The sequence below is a fragment of the Pseudophryne corroboree genome, chromosome 1, assembly GCF_028390025.1.
Source record: "Pseudophryne corroboree isolate aPseCor3 chromosome 1, aPseCor3.hap2, whole genome shotgun sequence".
NCBI lineage: Eukaryota > Metazoa > Chordata > Amphibia > Anura > Myobatrachidae > Pseudophryne > Pseudophryne corroboree.
The window spans coordinates 1,194,528,550-1,194,546,432 of NC_086444.1; the positions used below are offsets into that span (position 1 = coordinate 1,194,528,550).

At 42.2% G+C, this 17,883-nt stretch overlaps 1 protein-coding gene across 5 annotated transcripts in view; it reads right to left on the minus strand.

Annotated features, from left to right (window-relative positions):
• CTNNA2 (catenin alpha 2) overlaps window positions 1-17,883 on the minus strand; it is a 2,737,142-nt gene that overhangs the window by 149,511 nt on the left and 2,569,748 nt on the right. For 3 of the 5 annotated variants that reach the window (XM_063925313.1, XM_063925312.1, XM_063925314.1), the window contains one exon: window positions 1,177-1,323. The exons of the other annotated variants lie outside the window; for them this stretch is intronic. In XM_063925313.1, the coding sequence (XP_063781383.1) occupies window positions 1,177-1,323 (147 nt within the window). The remainder of the gene's footprint in view (window positions 1-1,176; window positions 1,324-17,883) is intronic. 5 annotated transcript variants of the gene reach the window in all.

A 17,883-nucleotide genomic window follows, 5' to 3' on the forward strand; every position in this document is an offset into this window, starting at 1 on the left:
ACCCCATCTGTGTCACCCCTTTCTGTCTGCCCCTCCCCTTTAGAATGTAAGCTCTCACAAGCAGGGCCCTCAACCCTTAGTTGCTTATCCTTCTCTTACTTATACCAATCTCGACAGCACCTAATCCCGTGGTTTTCTGCCACTCTGATACTTATTTCAGTGTCACTTACCCTGTACTTATCCTATATTGTCTTCAACTGTAAGTCACTATAGTCCTGTTGTGATTTTTTATTTACTGTATGTATTGGACGCTGCAGATCCCTTGTGGCACGACATAAATAAAGGATAATAATAATAATAATAATAAAACATTCCTGGATGTTCCCCGGTTCAGCGGGTAGATGGACATACAGGTCATAACAAGACACAGTGAACGTCCGCAAGGTGAATGCTAAGTGTTTCCTAAAATGTTGCACATGCGCACACACACACGCGCACACACGCACAAATATAGCCTGGGCAGCATACAGCAATGCAGAGCTTTACATGTGTAGACCTGGGCGTCCATTTCTATGTTATCACTGAATCGGTATTGTCCTTTCTCACATATGTTTGACTTTGGGCTGCAGAACTGACAGTCTCTCATCCATCAGGCTGATGAACGTCCCGCTGAAAAGGTTGCGATCATGATCTTTTTGCTTTGATTTATGTACTATACATTATTGCCTCTCGCCGACTCTCTTTGTAACATGACGGGACACACACACTGAGGTGGCAATGGGTTTAGACAGACAAAGAAATAAAATACAGCGAAAGTCCCTGCAGGCCTACAACCTTGTTATGACCCTCTTCTGCCCTATTGTGCAATATCTTTGACATCTTGACAGGTTTAATAAGCACCCAGGAGGCGACAAAACAAGACAAAAAGATCCAAGCTATCTATCGAACTTTGCTAAACTGCTACAGAATGCACAAAGAGCCAATCAAAGGCAACACTCCCAAAGAGAGTGAAGGCAAAAGGCATTAATCCTAATTTCCAGCTATATAAAACATAAACTAAATGGGCCATATCTTGGATTCTGCACCATAGATCACAGTTTGTCCACAGATCCTTAACACCGCACTTTACACAATTTGCAATCAAGGGCGGTCATAAAGCCACCCCAAGCAAGAACTCATTTGAAATGATTGAATGCAAAGTTATCAGAGATGCAGATTAAAGGTGGGGTTACTTACCATGGTTGAGTCCCTGCTTCCGTTCCCGAAAAGAGCTCCTTGAGCACATGAGGGGAGTAGGTTGAGGGAAAGATGACTATCCCTGCCTCCAGCTATGACATCACCTGCTACGTCATAAAAGGTAGTGAAAGTGCTCTGCACTCCGGGCTGATTTTCAAGAGATATAGAAGAGAGAAAGCGTAAGAGAGTGAAAGAGAGGAATTTTTAGGCTTCTTCAGAAGAAAGGATAAAATTAAATATGTACGAAGGGTTCTATATGTATTAAAAAAAACGTATATTATAATCTAACGATCTAGGCTCTTATACAGACTCATTATTAACTATACATTAAACTCTAGCGGGGCTCCTGGGATAATTTGAAAGATTTATTGCTAAATAGGGAAAAGTTGTAGGCTACAGACACAGAAATTTTTGCATGTTACACATTCATGGATATAAAGTTTTATAGACTTCAACTAACTTTTCAAGAGAAGCCAATGGGCAGAGCATTTTGACCACAATTAGAGGCAGCTGGCGATGTCATTACTAAGGATGGGTGAATATTTTGCACAGGCATTTTTAAGGTTACAAAAGTAAATAAATAAATAAAATCAATAAAAATAAGACCTTCAAAATCTTTGGCTGATATGAAAATTCAAAATACATATGGAAACATGAACATCACTGAAATTTAAGGATCATTAAGAAATATCAGCCTTTATTGCCTTATTCATAGAGCACTGGGGCTTCGGAAAGTATGGTTCGGATTTATGTCCTGTCCATTCACCCATCCATAGTCAACGCAGTTTTTCTTAAAGCAACAAAAGGGTCAATATATCAGATTTATGGGTTTGGTTCTCTGGAATTTTATGGCTATATAAACGACAACAATAGCACATAAAGTATAATATATACATTCCACAATTTTTTACATTTATATAGTATATATAATATCATTGTATTTTTTTATTTAGTGAAGAAAATTGAAAAGTTCAATAGTTATAAATTCTAAATAATTAATTACAGACATTTATATTGGCTTTAATTTAAATGTAAATTCATTTAATGTTCCCAAAGGCAACATACTGTATCAATGGAGTGTGCTTCTAAATAAGTTGATTTTTATTATTATTTATTAATGTACTTTTTTTTCCTATTAAAACATGTATTAAAATTACTACACTAATGTATATTTGCTTGCTTTTGGTCTTATGATACACTATGGTAATTCTGGGAAACAACCCAAATATTTGCTGATAGAAATGTAGCAGAATAAACTTTAAATGGTTGCGTACATATGTATGTACAGTGTGCATGTGTGTGTATTTTTAGAATTATAATATTTTAGTATTATTTCAGATTCACCTTTTATTTCCTTTTACAGGTCTAACATAATTTATTTTGTTATTTAAACTCACTACTCTGTTACAAAGTCAGTCTGCAGCCAAGTTATATTATCTAACAATAAAATGTTATCACCTTGATAGCAAAATTAATTCCTTGACCTTCTACATTCTCTTCAGCTGCTGCGTACACAAATCACTTCCTCTAATACATACTGCACAATGTTTCATTTTAAACATACATCTTGGAGCAAAGAAAATGAATTTGGAACTAAAAACAAAGTATGTAGAAGACAACAAACACATGTCTACAAAAATAAAATACTGTGTTGGAAAGGGACAACACCACAAAGGAAAACATGTTCTGTATTTTTATTGATTTCTTTTCATTTTCATTTTTTTTTAATAGGATCCAATTTTATTTCTTAAATCATGTTGGGGCAGGTATGTGTTTTTTTATTAAAATGTTATTAAAACATTTTCATGTAGGTCATATATTGTTACTTCAGTTTTTAACATAAAATACATTATTATTCCAGTTAATATATTCAGAAAATGTACAAATTGCTCGGTCTGGATATTTTCTAAATTTTATTTCACTTATTAGAATGATCCTGCCATTGGGAAATATGACACTGCCAACATTAAACAGTAGGCATTAAAAAAACATACAATTGGTAAGAGAGTATTGTGAATTTATATATATATTTTTTTTAAATATGAATACATTTTCCTCATTGTTATGTAATTGGAAGCATCAATAAATTAAATTAATAGAATTTTGTTTAATTTATCGAATAATAGCAAAAACGATGTCCGTAGCACACAGTATATAATTGCTAATTTAAATACTGTATATAAACATTGGGGCTTTTTTATACTTATATATTTTTTGTTACATATATTTATTTATTTATTATTTATTTATTAACAGTTTCTTATATAGCGCAGCAAATTCCGTTGCGCTTTACAATTTGAAATAACAATAACAATAACAAACTGGGTGATAACAGTCATAGAGGTAGGAAGGCCCTGCTCGCAAGCTTACAATCTATAGGGAAATAGCACCTTTCCTTGTGTACATATGCCTATCTATTGCATAGAATGAGAAGACATGTGAGAATATGTGTGGACTATACAGAGTGGATGCAATTTGATAGGAAGGTTTATGAAAGTTATCTGGGCGGTTCTGGAATTTGATACGCTTGCCTAAAGAGGTGAGTTTTCAGGGAACGCTTGAAGGTTTGGAGACTAGAGGAGAGTCTTATTGTGCGTGGTAGGGCATTCCACAGAGTGGGTGCAGCCCGATGAAAGTCCTGCAGTCGTGAGTGGGAGCGAGTAATGAGTGTGGATGAGAGACGCAGGTCTTGTGAAGAGCGAAGAGGTCGGGTTGGGAGATATTTTGAGATAAGCGAAGTGATGTACGTTGGTGTAGTTTGGTTAATGGTTTTCAGCATTTTTAAAATAATGAAATGCTTAAAAAATATATGTATTTCCATATTTGAAACTATTTGAGTTATAATACATTTAATATTTCAAATAGTAAAGCACCTAAAATTTACTTCACCCTTCCTGTCACATTTTATGAATTTGTTTTACTTTTTATGTTTTATAAAGTAAGAAAATAAGGAAAGTTGGATTTGCAACCATCCTACACAGCATGAATGCATTATGCAACCGACGACCTTATGTCTAGTATCCCCAGGTATAAGTTGCCTGACACACGCACCTATGAATAGTTGAAGATATGTTAATTTTTATGATTTGTGTAATCATAACTGGAGTTGTATTTGTTATATAAATGTATTTATGCCTGCTGGCTGCAAAGAATTATGTAAAAATGTTGCAAAACTGTCTGTTAGGTGAGTGTAATCACTAATTTGAGTAAAAGTAATTGTGCTTTGGGTGCCATTATATTCTCATCACATTTTTTTATACACATCCTTTTGTGAGGAAGGAGTTCCCAAAAGAATGTGTTCAGTCGAAACAATTGGATAAATAATTTTGCATTATTTTCTGTGATGATAATAGGGTAGTAGAGCACAACTGAGAATATATTACAAGATAATCAAAAGATAATTACAGCCTTGTTCAAAAGAAAGGACAGAGAAAAAACATGCTGTACGGTTATGGATACGAATACATTAGTACCCTCCGAGTTATACATATTCAAGTTAATAGAACATAATGCAAGACTGGAACACACATGAAAAATAGCACAACTGGTAGAACATGTTGTAATATTTATATATATCTCTCACTAATGGACACATAATGTAATTATTTGTCTTGGCATCACTCTTGCTTACTTGATGCAGGTTATTGACAGAATAATTTATTTTGCTACTATGTAAAGATTTAGCATGTTGACATTTTTCAAAATAGTTTAATAAATCTAAATCCAAAAGTAAATATATCTAAGCAAAGTAGTAACTTTATAGCAAATAGGTTAGAGGTATTGAATTAAATGATAATTGAATTTATATTATCAGTCGCATAATTTAATAAATAGGCACGTAATTGTAAAGTTTTTAGAGTTATTCTCCAATGTTTTAGCGTGTATATCAGTACAGTAGGTATGCAAAAAAAATTATGTATGTCCCCGGTGAGATGACAGCCAGGAATAAGGAGGAAGGGCATTTTTAACCACTAAAAATATTTAGTTAGAGAAAATTCCAGGGTATTTTCTATGCAGCTGAATTATTTTCACATTTTTTGTGTCTTTGAGAAATACATTTGTTTAAAGTTACTCCTATCCCATCAAAGTATCACTGTAATAAAGAACACATTCCTAGAGTGATAGTGTGATTTGGCGACTTGAAAACAGTGGGTTACTTTGCATAAGACAATCTAAGAGAAATTCGAAACAAATTTGTCTTTAAAAAATATAATTTGGTTTTCTTTCAACATTTTTCAGAATTTAAAATTCTACAACAAAAACTTACAAAAATATAAAAAAATTGATTATTAAAAGCTACTTTTTATATTCGTATAATTTTGGTTCACAGGGAACAGAACTGTTAGCCCACTATCAGAAAACTGAGCAAAATCTGAGCTGAGACTACTCGGACTTGCAGAAGCACCAATGTGACTTGTTTATGAGAAACTTACTAGTTCTGAATTCTCATGGGTATGCTCTGCAGTGGTATAATTTTCTTTGATGGGTGGGGAGGCTATACACTGGCCCTGTCTATTGACACTGGGGCATGGACTTCTGCTGTAGTAAAAACACACAGAGGCCAGAGCAAGCTCATTGAAGCCCTATTTTGACTTTCAGCTCTGGAACTAAAAGCCAAAAAATAGGAAGTTAATACCTACCGGTAATTCATTTTCTTGTAGTCTGTAGTGGATACTGGGGAATACTAGATTACCATGGGGTATAGATTGGGTCCACTGGAGCCTGGCACTTTAAGAAACTAATAGTGTGTGCTGGCTCCTTCCCTCTATGCCCCTCCTAGCAGACTCAGTCTAGGAAACTGTGCACGAGGAGACGGACATACTTTGAGAGAAGGATATAACACAAAAGCGGTGAGGTAACGAACCAACACACAAACAATAAGATAGCAGAGCTAACCAGAACAGAGAAAAGCAATGCTAACTATAGAAGGATTGCAACGCTAATCACCACGGAACAGGGAAAGCAACAGCAAACCCAACCATAACACTTACAACCAGGTAAGCAGAAACGAAGCACTAAGGCGTGTGCCCACTGCCCAGTATCCACCAAGGACTATGAGAAAAGGAATTACCGGTAGGTATTAAATTCCTATTTTCTCTTACACCCTAGTGGATACTACATTACTATGGGGACGTCCCAAAGCTCCCAGAACAGGTGGAAGAGTGCTGAGACCACTGCAAAACCGCCTGACCAAACTGAAGGTCATCTTTGGCCAAGGTATCAAACCTGTAGAATTTAACAAAAGGTGTTCACACCAGATCAAGTTGCTGCACGGCACAACTGTAATGCCGAGAAGCCCAGGGCAGCCGCCCAGGAAGAACCCACCAACCTTGTGGACTGGGCCTGAACAGAACTCGGCAGCGGCAGAGCCGCCAAAGTATAGGCCTGTTGGATAGTCAATTTGAGCCAACGAGCAATGGACTGTTTGGAGGCAGGACAACCAATTTTCTTAGCATCATAAAGGACGAAAAGCGAGTCAGACGTCCTGTGATGAGTCGTCCTCTTGATGTAAATCCTCAAAGCCCATACAACATCCAGGGACGTTGGAGCAACTGAAGTGTTGGATAAGACTGGAACCACAATAGGTTAATTCACATGAAAGGCCGACACCACTTTTGGCAAAAACTGTGGGCGAGTTCTGAGCTCCGCCGTATCCTCATGAAACACCAAGTAAGGGCTCTTACAGGACAAGAAGCCCAGCTCCGACATACGCCTGGTCGAAGCCAAGGCCAGTAACATTACAGTCTTCCACGTCAGGTATTTTAAGTCAACCCTCTGCAAGGGTTCAAACCAATCCAACTGGAGAAAGGTCAACACCACAATGAGGTCCCACGGAGCAGTGGGAGGAACAAAGGGTGGCTGAATGTGCAACACCCCCTTAAGAAAGGTCTGTACTTAAGGAAGTACCGGCAGTTGCTTCTGAAAGAAGATAGAAAGAGCCAAGATCTGAACCTTGATAGAGCCTAAACATAGGCCCAGACAGAATTCCACAGGATAAAATTTTCGACCCTCACACCAAGAAACATACTTCTTCCAAATAAGGTGGTAATGTTTGGAGGCAACCACCTTATGGGCCTGCACCATAGTGGAAACTACCTTGGATGGAAGACCCTTCCTGGTTAAAATTTCCCTCTTAATCTTCAGGCCATCAAACATAGCCGCTGTAAGTATGGCTAGATGAAGGGTTCTTGTTGAAGAAGGTCCTTGAGAAGCGGCAGAGGCCAGGGTTCCTCCAATGACAGCGTCAGGAGGTCCGCATACCAGGCCCGCCAAGACCAATCCGGGGCAATGAGAATTGCATGAACCCTTTCCCTTTTGAGTCTTTTCAGAACTCTTGTGATTATAGTAATCGGAGGAAACAGGTAAACGAAGTGGTAATTCCATGACGTCGTCAGAGCGTCTACCGCAACCGCCTGCGCGTCCTTCATTCTAGAGCAGTAACGACGGAGCTTCTTGTTGAGACGAGAAGCCATCAGGTCTATCTGTGGACAACCCCACCGGTGAACGAGTTGTTGAAACACCTGAGGGTGGAGGCCCCATTCCCCCGGATGGAGGTTGTGCCTGCTTAGAAAGTTCACTTCCCAGTTGTCCACTCCTGGAATATAAATGGCCGAGATGGCTCTTGCGTTGGCTTCTGCCCAGAGGAGTATTCTTGACACCTCTCGCATTGCGACCCTGCTTCTGGTTCCTCCCTGCCGGTCGATGTACGCCACCGACGTGGCGTAGTCCGACTGCACCGGGATGGCCTGATTCCGAAGGAGGAAAGAGGCCTGTATGAGAGCATTGTAAATCGCCCTGAGTTCCAGGATGTTGATCCAGGATCATCCCCAGGAACTGAATTCTCTGAGACAGTTCCAAGTGAGATCTCTGGAAATTGAGTATCCATGCGTGCTCCGTAAGCAAACAAGTAGTGAAGTCGATGCTGTGCAGGAGCTGTTCCCTGGACACCGCCTTTATCAGGAGATCATCCAGGTACGGAATTATTTGTACAACCCTCATGCGCAGTTGTAGCATAATTTCCGCCATATCCTTTGTGAATACCCTTGTGGCTGTGGAGAGACCGAAGGGTAAGGCCTGAAACTGGTAATGCTGGTCCAGAATCGCGAACCTGAGGAACGCTTGATGAGGGGGCCAAATTGGGATATGCAGGTATGCGTCCTTTATATCCAGGGACACCAGAAACTCCCCCTCCTCCAGATTCACTATCACTGCTCTTAGAGATTCCATCATGAATTTGAACACCCGAAGATATGGGTTCAGGGATTTGAGATTTAAGATCGGTCTTATCGAGCTGTACGGCTTCAGAACCACAAAGAGACTCGAGTAAAACCCCTCTGTGTGCAGCTGAGGAGGCACTGGAACAGTATCTCCTGTAGAAAGCAGTTTGTGCACTGCCTGATGTAAGGAAACCCTGGCTTCTTGTGAAGCTGGTAAACCTGACCTGAAGAAAGAGGAAGGAGTTCCTGAAATTCCAGCCGGTATCCTTGGGATATGAGGTCCCTCACCCAAGGATCCCGACAGGACTCTGCCCATATGTGGCGAGCACCTACCTGAAAGTCGCCTTGCTGCTGGGGCCAACCGTCACGAGGAGGGCTTAGTGGAAGAGGATCCTGAGGCCTGGTCTGCAGGTCCAGCAGCAACTGGTTTACAGGACTTATCGCGAGATCCTCTATCAGCACTGGAGGCACCTCTGGCCTTGCCTCTGAATCTGGCCACCCGAAAAGGACTGCAGGGAGGGTCCCAGATAGGGAAGCCTGGCAGCTGGCGGGGCAGACGGCAGATATGTAGATTTACCTGCAGTTGCCTGAGATATCCACTTGTTCAGCTCTTCCCCAAACAAGGTATCAAATGTAAAGGGAAGGTTTTCAACTCCTTTTTTGGAATCAGCATCCGCTGACCCATGATGCAGCCACATGGTTCTACGAGCCAATACTGCCATAGCAGTGGCACGGCCATTAATGATACTAAGGGTGCTATTCAGACCCGATCACATGCTAGCTTTTTTTTGCTGCGGTGCGATCGGGTCTGAGCGACGGGGATCGCTGGACAGCAATGGATTTAATGAAGAAAGCGATCGCACCGGTAATTACAAGAAGATTGACAGGAAGAGGCCATTTGTGGGTGTCGACTGACCGTTTCTAGGGAGTGTCTGGAAAAACGCAGGCGTGCCCAGCCGTTTGGAGGCAGGGTTCCTGACATCAGCTCCTTGCCAGATCATTGCAGCGGCTGAGTAAGTCCTGAGCTGTGCAGCTGCACAAGCGATCGCACCCCTGCACAGCGAATTCCCTCTCCCCCTGTAGGCGGCAACTACCTGATCGCAGCGCTGCAAAAAACGCCTGCGTGCGATCAGGTCTGAATTAGGCCCCAAGCTCCTTAACGGCCTCACTCAAAGTTTGCAGCATCCTGGATGTGTTGTAGTAATGTAACTACAGGTTGAGTATCCCATATCCAAATATTCCGAAAGATGGATTTTTTTGAGTGAGAGTGAGATAGTGAAACTTTTGTTTTCTGATGGCTCAATGTACACAAACTTTGTTTAATGCACAAAGTTATTAAAAACATTGTATTAATTGACCTTCAGGCTGTGTGTATAAGGTGTATATGAAACATAAATGTATTCTGTACTTAGACTTAGGTCCCATCACCATGATATCTCATTATGGTATGCAATTATTCCAAAATACGGAAAAATCCGATATCCAAAATACTTCTGGTCCCAAGTATTTTGGATAAGGGATACTCAACCTGTATCTCTTATTGAGGTAGTGTGGGCAACCCTTTCAAAATTTCATCAGACCATTTCACCATGGCTCTAGAAATCCACCCGCATACTATGGTAGGGCGCTGGGCTACACCTGCTGCAGTATAAATAGATTTAAGAGTGGTTTCAATTTTGCGATCAGCTGAGTCTTTAAGGGAAACAGCCACAGATGCAGGTAAAACTATCTTACGTGACAGCCTGGATACAGAGGTATCCACCATCGGCCGGGTTTCCCAGACTTTCCTATCCTCTGTAGGGAAAGGGAAAGAATTTAACACCCTTTTTGGGGTAATAAATTTCTTGTCAGGATTTATCCGTGCTGCCCTAGCCAGGGAATCCAATGAGAGCTTCAACACCAGGGGACAGGGATTCATCCTCGTCCACCTCAGCCTCTCCTTCATCAAACTCTGGTAGTTCAGAATCAGTCAGATTGTAATAATTGAGGGAGAGTGCGTTTATGAGAGACCAACAGGGGGGCTGAAGAGCCTGTCTGTGGTCTGCAGCAGCAACCATAAACATGTCCATAGTTTGTTTCAGGGCTTGCTTTTCTTGCTTAGCCGTAGCTAACTCTGAATTAATACTGGAAATAGTTTTAATTGATTCCATCCACTCTGGTGCCTTGTGAAGGAATTGAGCATTGAGTACACATAAGTGACCCCTGTGAGGAAGGTGTAAACCTAGACTTGCACACAGTACACACAGACTTATTAGCAGACATGCTGGAGCAGAAAGTACACAGATTAGTATGAAAAACACAGCAGTGTTAGGGGTCTATTTATTAACATTGGGGGTAATTCCAAGTTGATCGCAGCAGGAATTTTGTTAGCAGTTGGGCAAAACCATGTGCACTGCAGGGGAGGCAGATATAACATGTGCAGAGAGAGTTAGATTCAGGTGGGTTATATTGTTTCTGTGCAGGGTAAATATTGGCTGCTTTATTTTTACACTGCAAATAAGATTGCAGATTGAACACACCCCACCCAAATGTAACTCTCTCTGCACATGTTAAATCTGCCTCCCCTGCAGTGCACATGGTTTTGCCCAACTGCTAAAAAATTTCCTGCTGCGATCAACTTGGAATTACCCTTTTCACATTATTTTAGTATCACCTGAATGTATTAAAGGCCATTTGAAAAACGACACCAAACCCTTTAATTCGTTTGTTTTTAGTAACCCACATCGCATTCCCCATACCTATAATGGGAAATGCGATGTGGCCAAATTTACTAAAAATAAAAAAATGTGAAAAAAACACCGTAGTGTGCCCCGTGATAATCTCGCCAGCTCAGGCTGGTGAGTTCACGGGGCAGCACTGCAATAATATGTCATTTTCCCAGATTTCTCTGCCCCTGGCCCTGAGCGGGGATCCCGCAGAGTGATCAGCTATGTGTGTCCAATGGACACACAAGCTGATCACAGTGTAAAAAGTAAAAAAAAAAAAAAAACATACTCACCAGTCCAGGGAGCCGGTGTCCGCTGCACCGCTGAGCACTGCCGGGTGCCAGGTCCCCCATGTGCTGCAATGTGACCCCGGTGCAGTAAAGTGACGCTGCAAAGCGACAGCGCACTTTACAGAACCTGTGGTCACCGCAGCGCACAGTATCTGGCACCGGGCAGCCCAGCAGAAGCAGCGCGGACCGGCTCCCTGGACAGGTGAGTATATTGATCTTCTTGGGGGGAAGTCCGCGGAGCACTGGGGTAGTCGCAACAGGGGGAGTCGACCAGGCGGCGCCGGTAGCAGCGATGTCGGCGTGGTTGGTGCATGCGCAGCAGGACATCGGGGTATTTTTTTCCGAAAAATACCCCGATGATGCTGCCGAGACCGCAAGCTCTGTCCCTGCACGCGATAATTGATATATCCCCGCAATGTAATCAATTATGGCAGTGCGAGTTTGGGCGATTTTATCACCTGTCATCCGCATCCTGGATGCGGATGGTGATATATAGGCCCCTTAGTGAGATATGCACACTAACCCAGACTACCCTGAATGGAGTGACACAGAGAGATATGGGAACCAGCACACTACACCACAGACTGAGCAGCGCCCCACTGGGTGACCTCTGAGTGTAAGCTTCCCTCTCACTATAACCCCCTGGTACCAGTTCACAATGGTGATTCAGTGGGTCCTGGAGGAGCAGTCTCCGCGTCCAGCCTGTGCAGCAGCAGCAGAAAATGGTGCCGTTTGGCTTCTGGTCCCACTCTCCAAGAAGCCCCACCCCATAATGGAGCGCAGGCCCTGCATTATTTTTATACTGGTTCTCCTTAGTATGTGAAAAACGAGAGTATATAGCCCCCGTTTACTGTTGGCCAGTCTGGGTATTCAGTGTGCACCGCGTCCCAGAATCGGGTGTACACTGTCCCTCATGCCGCCATCATGCACCGGGGACCTGCTAACCGGGTCCCCGGCGTAACACTCACCGCACCGCATCTATCTTTGGCATCTGTTAAGGGATGGCGGCATGCTGCCGGCGTGGGCTCACCCTCTGGGAGTGTGAGAACATTACCTCAGGAGATTAGTGTCATGTCAGCTGGAATGACGAACCATTAACTCTTAGGAAGTTGGTTTGGTCCCCCCCGCCCCTTAAGTCCCACGATGCAGGCAGACTGGTTGCAAACCAGTGTGCCTGAAAATAATAAACCAAAATACATTTCTGAAGAAAACTCTCTGGAGAGCAACAGAATGCACCCGGCTCCTTGGGCACATTTTCTAAACTGAGTCTGCTAGGAGGGGCATAGAGGGGAGGAGCCAGCACACACTATTAATTTCTTAAAGTGCCAGGCTCCAGTGGACCCGATCTATGGTAATCTAATATTCCCCAGTATACAATAAGACGTCAGAGAAATAAGGCTTTGCTAGGCATGGGCTGGTCTCTCTATATTCTTCTTAGAGCAAATCAGAGGACCTCCGAAGCAAATGGTTCAGTATTACTGGTCACCACCTTACCCCATGGCAGCCTTACGGGATGTTATGGCAGTAACCACACTATTCAGGGTCCGTCAAGAGCAATCTCACTGAGCACTCCAAGTTGCACATACAGTCTAAGGTGGTGTAATTACACAGTCCCTCCTGAAGCAGCATGTGTAGCTCCGGCAAAAGCCAGTGGGTATGACCATCCAGAACAACAAGCCATCACATCCCCATATATTTGAGGAACAAGGGTCTATAGACTGATATCTTTTTTTCTATATCTCTTTTATGATGTTGTATTCTATATATGCAATGTATATATATATATACACTCACACACAAACACACACACACAGTACTGTGCAAAAGTTTTAGGTCGGTGTGGAAAAAATGCAGGCAGGTACTTATCTATCTTGCAATACCATCAGGGAGGCATCTGATTGGCTCCAAATGTATTCTGCTGCAGGACAACAACCCCAAACATACAGCCAATATCATTAAGAACTATCTTCAGTGTAAAGAAGAACAAGGAGTCCATGGAAGTGATGATATGGCCCCCACAGAGCCCTGATCTCAACATCATCAAGTCTGTCTGGGATTACATGAAGAGATTAAAGGATTGTAAAAAAAAAAAAGCCTACATCCACAGAATACCTGTGGAAAGTTCTACAAGATGTTTGGAACAACCTCCCTGCCGAGTTCCTTCAAAAACTGTGTGCAAGTGTACCTAGAAGAATTGATGCTGTTTTGAAGGCAAAGGGGTGGTCACACCAAATATTGATTTGCTTTAGATTTTTCTTCTGTTTGCATTTTGTTAATTGATAAAAAAAATAAAAATATATTAGCACTTCTATTTTCGAAGGCATTCTTACTTTACATCATTTTTTCCACACCTGCCTAAAACTTTTGCATAGTACTGTATAAGTATAGGTCAAACATAGCAACATAAGGGTTATTTTTTGCCACAAAAAAATAAAAAGCTAGCATAAGAGAATAATACTGAGAGGACGAGTCAGGCAAAAGTTCAGGATTAGAGCAGTAGTAACGGAGTAGAGAGAACAATGAGAGAGGGAAGCTTTGCTATAGATGAGAGTGCAAGAGAAGTCATTCAGGAACTAGCAATGCTGGCAGAAAGTGTAACGAGGGCATTTGTTAGTGGTTGAGAGGGACCCGGGTATGGAACTGGGAGAACAAATAGATATGAAATAAGATAAAGAAGCTCAAAAGAGAAGAACACTTTCGGGAGTCCCATATGTTTAATGTCAAGCCGCAAGAGACAAGGACTGGGATCAGCCTTTGGATAAATTAAGATTATTTCAGCGTTTCAACCCAAGAAGCCTGAAGAGGAAGAATGAAGAGGTTTTCCTAGAATATCATGAAGAAAGATTAGATAAAGATTAAAGACTCAGGGGGACATGTGCTAAGCAGTGATAAAAGTGGAGAAGTGAGCCAATGGGGAAGCTGCCCGTGGCAACCAATCAGCATTGACGTAACATTTATAATTTGCATACTATAAAAGTATACAGAGCAGCTGATTGGTTGCCATGGGCAACTTCTCCACTGGCTCACGTCTCCACTTTTATCACTGCTTAGTACATGTCCCCTTAAATATACAATCCTTAGAGGCATATTTATGAATGAACAGGTCCTAGACCCAATAATTCTAATTTCTTATTGCCACTATTCGCATTAAGGATCAGCGGAATGTTATGAAAACACCCGCAGAGACAGGGTCTCCGAAAACAGCCCATCCCAGGGTGCGTAAGACGTGAAGGGATCGCATTAGCGAGCTGTACACAATACCGTGTGTGAGCGGTCTGCTGCTGACCATGCTTGCGTGACTAGAGAGTGCCAGGGGAGGGATCCAACGCATCCCTTTCCCAGTAACTCTTGTGGAAGTAGCCCATAGACTACAATGGCTAACGCTATGAAGATGTAAGAATATTTGCTGTCATTGAGCAATGAGGAATGGAAATTCCCAGCATCAAAGATTTCCACATTTTTATTTATTTATTTATTTATATATTATTATTATTATTATTATTATTATTATTATTTATTTTTTTTGGGAGGGTGGGAGGATAACTTGGGAATAGATAAGCATGAGTAGGTATCAGTCCCATTGATAGATTTAATTTCGATTAGCTTTCTAGAGAACCAAAGAACTGAGCCAGTTCCAGAAAAAGTCCATTATGGAGGTACATAGGGGTAAATTTACTAAGATGGGAGTTCTATTTAAGATGAGATGTCGCAACCAATCAGATTCCAGGTATTTTCTTCTACAAGGTGCTAGATAAATGAGAAGTAGAGTCTAATTGGTTGCTGTGGGCAACATCCCATCTTAAATAGAACTCCCATCTTAGTAAATATACCCCATAGAAAGCAGTATATAAGATAGGAACGTCAAAACAATTCGATTGGAAAGTGGGATGTTCAACAGAAACATATGCACATAACAAAGTAGGGACTCAGAACTATACAGTAAATGGAATAAGTATATTTGTAATAATAACCATGAAAAAAACAAAAGACAGCTCTTGCTGTTAATGTAAAATATAAATATCTGCGATACAGAACCTAAATAACAATATAAACTGTAAATATTGCAGAGGTTCCGACGACAATGCATTCCGTGAGTCAGGGGCAGATCTACTATGAAACTACAGTATGAAGCTAAAGCTTCGGGGGGCCCTAATCCTGGAGGGGCCCATTTTCACCTCTTGTTTTTATGTACTGTAGGGTTATAGCTAGTCACCAATAACCCAATAACACCATGACACCCTGGGTGCCATTACAGCTTGGGTGCGCATTGCTTAGTACTGCGGGAGATGCTGGGAGTTGTAGTCCAGCCCTGTGATGTGCGCTCTGTAGAAGCGTGAAATGTGTATCCATTTTATATTACAATTCCCGACAGCCTGCAGAACTTCTCTGTGCGACACTCCCAGGAATGGCGGAGCCTGAGAGGGCCTGTCCTAGGAAGGAGGCTCCATGCTTGCGTGGGGTTCCTCCAGGTACTCCGGTTTCCTCCCACAATCCCCCCCCCCCTTCAAAACTGGTAGATTAATTGGCACCCAACAAAATGAACCCTAGTGTGAATGTGTGTGCGTGTACATGTGATAGGGAATATATAACTAGCTGGTGATAAATAATTAATAAATAAATAAGGATTCCACCCCACCACCCTGTTCTCCGCCCTTTGGACCTCGTTGGATGTTGCCATGTTGTTACTGGTTGTGAAGGGGCCCCTATAACAGCTCAAGTTTCAGGGCCCCAAAAATGTAGGTCTGACACTGCCTTGAGTTGAGACAGAACAATGTTATAGGGCTAGATGCATCATCGCATGGAAAGTGATAAAATGGAAAGTGAAAAAGTCCCAGCCAATCAGGTCCTAACTACCATGTCACAGACTGTGTTTAAAAAATGTCAGTTAGGAGCTGATTGGCTGGTACTTTTTCACTCCGTTTTATCACTTTCCAAGCAATGATGCATCTAGCCCATAGTCCAGTATAAGGTAACACATGTAATGTATCATGCAAGTGCACAGTCTGGAACCTGATCCTTAGAGCAGAAGGTGGGGCCCCCAGGCAGTAGGGGCCACCGGTGGTTTCCCCTATACCCCTGTAGGCCAGTCCAAGCCTGTCTAAGTCTCTTGTAAGTATATCAGCGTCACTATGATATAGTCAGTGCATGGCTACTACCACTCAAGGAGCTATTCTGCGTAAGCTTAGGCTTACTCAGATGGCCGATAGTTGGCCGATGGTTTTCCGATGATGCATCTTCGGCGGCAGCACCTGGATCTGCATGGCCGGCAGTGAGTGTTGATTCACTCTGCTTAATTTCCTACATTGAGAATCCTGGCGTACAGTTATAGTTTGAGCATACTGAATGTTTTTTTTTTTTTTTGCCATCCTATATTCTATTATCTATTAACAGCAGGGTCCGGAGCTAAAACTAGGCAAACCCAGGCAGGTAAGCAGTGTAGGTGGGGGTTGCTATACGAGCATTAATAATCTGCTGTTCAGTGTAATCCTGTGGAACAGATTTTTTCCTACTGAGCTTTCCAGATCGCTACCTACCAGCTCGATTAAAATGCTAAGTATTAACCTCCATACTCTTATTAAAGACACTTGAAGCTCCCCCCATGTCTATAACAAACTATCCTAAAGAGATGTGATCAGGTCAATAAGCAGAGAATGCAGTCATATGAGTTGCTGTGACATCACAGGACCCACCCCCTGTGTATGAATCAACCAACCCACTGAAAGCATTTCTGCAAAGCTAGTCTACTAACCTGTCAGTCTCTCTGTGCTTGAGTTGTTAGCACTGGCGACCTAAAACTGATTCAGAGGAGCAATAGACAGTAAGACTCCCGCTATGTTATGTGTATGTAACTCAGCAATACACAGCCTTTACTGTACAGGGGCATATTCAATTGTTCGCTTCATTTATTTATATGTTTCCCCACAGCAAGTGAAATTGCACCCAGCCATGAGGTGTTTCCTATTCAATTAGCCGTGAGAATTTTAATAGTATTTACTGAAGGTTTTTTCCTCACAGTTTCAGGTGTAAAGTTGGTGAAAATTGCTATTTTAAGCTAAAAATGTCAGGACTTGGGGGGTTTCAAAAATGGACGCGGGCGAGCGTCTGTACGCAGCGGCTGCGTCCATCTGGTCTGCGCAGATGCACTCCGGCCACGTGCGTGACCCTTCTCCTTGCGGCCACATCCTGGAAGGATGCAACCGCACGGTGAATGGCAGTGGCGGGCGTTCGGGTTGCGGCGTTTCAGGGGCATGGCGGGCCAAACAGGGGCGTGCCGTGGGGTTTTTGGGGCGGCTGCATGACATCACACACAGCCGCTCCGATAAAAAAAAATGGTGGCGAGAAGCAAGATCTGCATCCATCTCTGAATTACCCCCTTGGTTCAGAACCTCATCCCCTATTGAATAATTAGCAATTTGACGTTTTTAATTAGCTGTATTAGGGTAATAATAATGATATGCCATGATTGGGGTGAAAATCTGGAAAGTGCAGAATAAT